This window comes from Taurulus bubalis (genome assembly GCF_910589615.1).
Source record: "Taurulus bubalis genome assembly, chromosome: 7".
NCBI classification, from domain to species: Eukaryota; Metazoa; Chordata; class Actinopteri; order Perciformes; family Cottidae; genus Taurulus; species Taurulus bubalis.
Window position 1 is genome coordinate 13,030,353 of NC_136595.1, and position 7,094 is coordinate 13,037,446.

Genomic DNA, 7,094 nt, shown 5'->3' on the forward strand with positions numbered 1-7,094 from the left:
ATACACACACACACTCACAAAAGGTACACACGGTTCAATTAGCCTCACCATTGTGCCTCTGTGGTAGACATTCAGTGGCTGTGCCCTTTTCCTAAGAATAACATGCAAGTCACCAGAATGTATGCACTCAAAATAGCAGGGCAGCTTATGACATTTGAACCTCCCAAAGACACACACGCTTGCCAGTGGACGAAGCACTGTAGGACAAGGACATGAAGGGGGATTACCCTAAATAACAGTAGAAAAGGGGACAGCATAATAATAATAACAATGTAAAATCATCTTACCTTCCATCATGGTTGCAGATTTGCATTCCTCTATCTCCAAAGAGCCTGAAATGAAAGTAGGTGGCGTGGGGAGGGGTGAAGACAAGAAGCCCCCGGTTACCAGAGAGATACAGTAGAATTGATGGGCAGCAGAGCTGCCGTGTGCATGTGGCTAACGCCCTAGCTAACTGTGAGCCTCCGACACCCCCAGACGTCGCCTGTCAACTAGCCCAGGAAGGAGAGAGAGAGAGAGAGAGAGAGAGAGAGAGAGAGAGAGAGAGAGAGAGAGAGAGAGAGAGAGAGAGACAGGAGAGGTAGGGGCCTGGCCGGGCTAGCTGCCGATCAGAGCTGGGGCTTAAGCCATGGATGCTGCTGCTGCTGCTGCTGCTCTAACCTACACATTCAGCGGAGGATGCTGAGAGGTGGGGGGGGCAAAGCTAACTGGAGGAAAATAATAAATAAAAGAGGTAGGGTAGAGAGAGGGAGGGGTAGGTGTGTGTGTATGTGTGTTTGGTAGGGGGAGGTGGTAGTGTTGAGGAGAGGCGGAGTCAGTTTGCTGAGGTCAGAGATGGTCTCAGCCAATCCCTGTAGCTCTTTGTGGAGTCACATGTTTCACAGCTTGAATCTCCTGACACCATGGCCCAAGAGAATTCTACATTAGTAACCGCTCTTGCTTAACAAATACTTCTGCGCGTACACTAAATACACAAAACGTGTTTACACCTCTGAAAAGAGGCACATAAAAAGCCACTGGACATGTACCGAGTAAATACAGAGGATACACAAATCTGCTAAACACACACACACACACACAAACGCACCCTTCCCCTGCACCCTACCTTATGTCAGTGCAGTATGAGTCGAGCCTGCTCAGCGGTGAATTTACATTAATTATTTGCTCGAGGAGAGAGTAAGGTGCAGGTGTGAGCCGAGTGACAACCCATGCTGAGGACACATACATACGCAGACTCTATAGCAACACTGCACAAAACGTGTTGCCCTGTACGCTCCTGCAGAGTGACTATTCCTGTAGTAGCTGTTTGTGTGTTGCTGCCTGTGTTCCACCCTCCTTGGAAAAAGGTGTGGTTTCACTCTGCCCTCCCCTTCTTTCCTCCTGTCCCCACTCCCTCCCACCTTCCCCTCTCTCTGCCAGCCTGTTTCACTCCGCTGCCCTTTTCAGTCTCCGTGCTTTCCCCACTGCACCGGGACCAGGATCGATCAGCGTGACGTCATGGCAACGCAGGCTGCAATTGCGACTAACGAGCAGGAAGGGCTGATGACAGAACAGCCTCTGGAGAGGGGTGTGCGCTTGTGTTTGTGTGCGACTAATTTTCTGTGAGAGAGAAGAGAGATGAGAGAGAGCAAGAGAGGGAATGTTTATGTGGAGAAACCAAAGAGCAGAGGAGACTGACAATTAGGCAAACCTACAAAACTACAACAACAAATGAAACACTAAAGTGATACTTTACAAAACAAATAATCAGGAAATGACAGGAATGATGCTGCAAGGGATTTATGTCTTATGTTATTAGTATGAGTTCTAGTAATATGATTTGTTTTGTAGTAGTAGTGATCATAGTATTCTGGATCAGTATTGGATGGATTTACTGTGCTAAACACAGAGGTTTTGGTTTTAGAGCACACATGAGGACAAGGGACTTACAACATCTGGTGTCACTCTCACACAGTTTATACCGTCTATGGTTACATACAAGCCACCGCCGGTCCTTTTTGTCCCAGAACCTCTTGCTTTTCATTTCTCTGCCCATGTTTACAGGTTAGAGCAGCCGGCTGCAAGAGCATTAAGCTTTTAGCTAACTAAGATACTCTGAATAAATCACATACATTTACATTATGGGGCAGGCTACTCCTGCCAAAACATATGCAAGCCTAATTAGCCTATACCTCATTTTCATTCTTATTTGGAGCCAATAAAGAGCTCAGTTTTTTGTTTGTTTGTTTTCTGTCGGTTTAGAGTGGAGTATCCCTTTCAATTTTAGAATATCTTAATATAATACAATCAGCGTTGTATGGATTTTTCTGTTTATTTTAGGTAATAAATATTCCTTTTATGTATTAAGACAAACATAAGTTTCCTAATATTTAAATAAAATGTATTTATTCTGTTTTGCAAGGTCAGTCAAAGAATATAAAAAAGTATGATTACAAAAAGATAAAAAAATAAGAATGATGTATAGGAATTTAAACTATGATTACATTTTTTTTTATAAATCATGCTTGTGTCAGGGACTTATGGGGTTATTTATTTAGGAAGTCCATCTTCAGGAACCCCTTATCTACTCAAAGTCTATGGGTTTTCCTCATATTGTAAATGTAACATTTTCTACAGAAAGAAAACTTAGGAGTAATTTTCACAACTAGATGAGTTGTTAATTGTGCATTTTTTTCCCTAATATTACCCAGTAAAAAAGTCTGTAAGCAACCATAATGCGAGAAGGTGACTTTTCACTACTGGTTCAAAAGGAATTTTTAAAGCCACTGATCTGTATTCCTTTCTTTTGAAGAGTGAGATTGTGGATGCCTCACTAGGAAATCGATATTTATAGGTGTGACTGTGCCAAAAGTTGGGTGAACATTCCTACGGAAGCTCAGTATTCAGCGGGTCTGTCTGTCTGTCGTCATGCTTTAAGAAAAGCCAGCCGGGTGACTCCATGCTCAATGAATCCTCCCAGTTATGCTGAAGCCCACGTGATGGTGACTCCCTCCCTCCAAATCACTCTGTCATTTATCACTTCTCCCCCTTTCATGTACGGATTTCTCCCTTTTTCCTTTTTTGTTTAGTCGAGCTGCCTCTATGTGGCTCATTCTGTCACTTGCCTCCTCCCTCCTTTCATCCCTCTGTCTTTCCTTGCCCAGCTCTTCAGTTTTAACATCCAGCAGATGCTCCCCAAAGAGAGGGTGCCCCATCCTCCCACCCTGCCTGCTGCTTTATCTCCCTTCCCCCTTGTCCATCCCTCTCCCGCTCACTCTAGAGCTGTATTTTGTGACTTCCCTGCTCTCTCACATTTATGATTTTTTTCTGCCGCCTCCCCTTCTTTTGTCTTCTTATCTACCTCAACTTTTTTTGTTCTCTCCACATCTCTATTTACCATCACTTTCCCTCTCCTATATTATTCTACATTACTCATGTCTCACCTCTGCTCACTCCCTTGGCAGCGAGACAACAACCATCTTCTCCTGCACTGCCATCTAGTGTTCACTGAGAATTTATTAAAGATATTTACCATTGTGCTGGTCTTGAGGCCTTACTGCTGAGGAGGTAATATATTGTGGATATTTGCTCAGTGTACTGTAGTACCATACTGTTCTGGGCATGTCTATGGCAACTAGGCTGATATTTTACCATACAAAAAAAGAGATCTGTATATTGATTTTGCAGCCGACGCTGCCATGCCAGCCAGTGTAGAATAGAGGAGGAGGATGGGAGGGGGATTTGCTATATAAAGCCTAATGCCCTGTAAGCTCTGTTTTAGAACTGCCTGAATAAAGACACACTTGTCATTTACTATGGAGAGGATTGGACAGTTACACCCTCACTACGATACTGTGGAGGGCATTTTCTGCATTAGAGAGAAGTGCCATTTATGACCAACTTTAATGAGAGATTTTTAGAACACGCTAAAAAAGAAAAGTAGAAATCCCATTCATATGCATGGTGATATTGTCCAAATTGCAAAAATCCAATAATTTTGAAAAATACTACAAAATACCTCTCTGACACCGTATGTGAAAGCACCTCAACAAATGCAGAAAACATTCACCTTTGAAGGAAAATAATTAACATGTGGTATATTGAAGGTTGTGATTTAACTTTATACTTTAGAATCTATAAAAATGACCCCAATGGCGCTTAATAGGGTTCAGTGAATATTTCTTGAATTATATGGTTTTTAAAATCATTAATATTTTAACATTCAAACATAAAGATAACATCTAAGAAGTACATCTAAGTAGTACATATTAAAATCAATAGGTTCAGCCTTTGCTTGTACTTTTAAGTAAATGTTTTTACATACAGTTACAGATGTATATTTAAAAAAAAAGGGTCAAATTCAGTTGACCATTGCCATGTCGTTCTCTGCGTTTTATGTGGACATATGTTCCATTGTGTTTATAATAGAAAAAAGTGTATTTGCTTGAACAATGAATAAGGGTTAAAAAAGTTGCTATTGTGAGTGATTATTTATGAAATAATGGGGTGAGATGGATAAAAATATGGGGATAAATAAAACATTAATACATAACTTTTGGACTACGGTGAAATGGCATTTACCAGAATGCAGCCACAACCAAAATTAAATTGTAACAAATGTCACATGACACTTAATATTAACCCTCTCAATCTTTCTAGCTCTATGTAGCCATCCTCCCTCCCTCCCTCGATACGGCGATTTGTCTAAATGACAGTACTGTGTCAGAATGTCTCCTGATGCACCTTCTAAGAGAACACACTGCACACGTGCAAACACACATAGCATCAGGGCTCCAGACTAACCTTTTTTACTAGGAGCACAGTGGCCCCTAACTTAAAATTTTAGGGGCGCAAGCTGAAAATTTAGGGGCGCACACTATAAATTGACTTGCAAAGTTTTCCTATCATTTTCACTGTATTACTGATAAATACTTTGACAATAAATGCATAAACTACAATCTAATAAACTTGTGCAATAGTTTTAATAACAAATAATAAAATACAAAATTAATATTTATGCTCTACTGACAACAACAGAACAAGTTGTAGACATAACTTGTGCATTAACACTTCCTACAAAAGATCGCCCCTTGGTGGGGGATAAGGTGCACGTGTTGGTGGGGGATAAGGTGCCTGTGTTGGCCAGCCCTTGTAATTAGCTACTGGGAGTGGAGCTGCACTTTCATTGCACAGGTCGCGGCACATTTTATGTTTCTGACTGGCGTTGTGTTTGATCAGCGTGTCGTGTTTTAATTGTGTAGTGCCAGTCTTATCAGCAAATTTTGTGTTCCCCGCATGTTGTGGGTATCGACAGCAGAATTTGCAGTTCATTGAATTCGTCTCCCTGAAACACCTCAGCCAGGTGAACTTGCGCAGCCACTCACCGCGAAAGCTGAATTTCCTGCCTTTTTTCCCCTCACAATCTGAGTCAGACTCAATCTCGGGATTTGTCTTCTCTAGATCATTATGATTAGGAAGAAAGTACGAACTGATAGTCTGCTTCACCATTGTTTACAGGAGACACCGCTATGTGAAATCTGTGGATTCGCGGGATAACCCCCCCCAAGACCCGCCTCTTTTCACACATTAGCCTATCACAGTGGTCATTCGCTCTCACACATTGGCCAGCCTTCTTCTTCTTCTGTTTTCGTCTCCTTTCTTCTTCTTCTGGAGTTAATGTTGGTTGGCAAACCAGTCATTCCGGCATTACCGCTAACTATAGTGGGCTGAAGTGTAGAACAAGTTTGTCAGCAACAAAAATATTTAATAACCAAAACAAAAAAAAAAAAGGTAATTTACTGGTAGCGCACGAGCGAGTAGATGAAACATTTAGTCGCACTGTGTCTAATTTTAGGCGCAAAATGCGACCATTTGGTCGCAGTCTGGAGCCCTGAGGATACACACAAATGCGTAAAAGCACACAAAAAAATAGCATCCACATGTTATGGCTATGAAATATCAGTAAGGTCAACAGAAAAGCAAGGTTAATAATGCAGCCAAAAGTACACACCTACTTTTAGTAAAAGTCCATACACTCACAGAAAACCCATTTCACCACAGTGATCAGATAAACTAGAGTAAACCCCCTGAGAAAAACTGAAGAAGAAAAAAAGACCTACATCCCTTACTTTCAGCTACGCTGACAATCTATGTTCTCAATGCTTAGCTGTTGCTGTACCGACTTGTCAAGAAAGGTTTGGCCGACTGTACCTGCAATGATGCGAAACCAGCCAGTACACAACTCTTCAGCCATTGAAAGCCCTGTCCTTGGACGCCCTCGTTCTCACCTGAGCCAGCCAGAGGGACGAAGGGAGAAGACGAAGATGATTTACCGGAAATTATGAATGGGAGACGAGAATGAGGAGCAACTACGGACCCCGTCAGACTGAGCTGCTCAGAGGACATGCACATACACGGATGCAGATTCCAGCGCATTCATTAAGAACTGCAAGTGCACCGACGAAGGCATCCACACGACCACACAGGAAACATGTGAAAAATAGCAATGTGTCACAGTAGTCGAGAAAAATCGGCCATTGAAGGTCAACGTGTCCTTTACAGCAGTACAGACCACATACACGGACACACACACGCACTGAAGGATACAATGCAGTTATATGTCCATTACATGTAACATCTATACATGCCATGTGTTGAACATGCTTTGCAGAATCATTTTCTGCCCAACTCAAAGTATCCGGGATACTTTGCCTCCCAAGACTTGATCAATTTCCTTTTTAGTTTTCGTTTCGGCTCATCTGGTGCTTTGTCAGTTGAGATGTTGATGGATTAGTTGAACTTTTCTCCACTCAGTCAGACAACATAATTTGGTAAACTACCATCTCTGAAACAGATGCCTGTAATTGGTTGGCCCTGTGTTGATTTATTTATTTTACAACAAGAACCCAACATTGGCATGCTGTTGGCGCCATCTACTGTTCTAATTAACACAGTGCACTTTCCCCTGCTACACAGCATACCTCTCCCACACCATCTTTGATCCATTTCTACAGCTGCGCTCAGTATCATTATCCATTTTTGATTTCGCACTATCCAGATGCAGCATCTGCACAATCACCTCTAATTTTGAATTACAATTTTATTTGAATAGCCCA

The 7,094-nt window shown here is 42.0% G+C and overlaps 1 protein-coding gene across 1 annotated transcript in view; it reads right to left on the reverse strand.

Annotated features, from left to right (window-relative positions):
- Positions 1 to 6,232, reverse strand: part of sgip1a (SH3GL interacting endocytic adaptor 1a) — a gene marked incomplete at both ends in the record, with an annotated part of 64,088 nt that extends 57,856 nt beyond the window's left edge. The window contains 2 exons of the mRNA XM_079221568.1: positions 288 to 332; positions 6,190 to 6,232. Coding sequence (XP_079077694.1) covers positions 288 to 332; positions 6,190 to 6,232 — 88 coding nt within the window. The remainder of the gene's footprint in view (positions 1 to 287; positions 333 to 6,189) is intronic.
- Between the last annotated feature and the right edge of the window lie 862 nt (positions 6,233 to 7,094).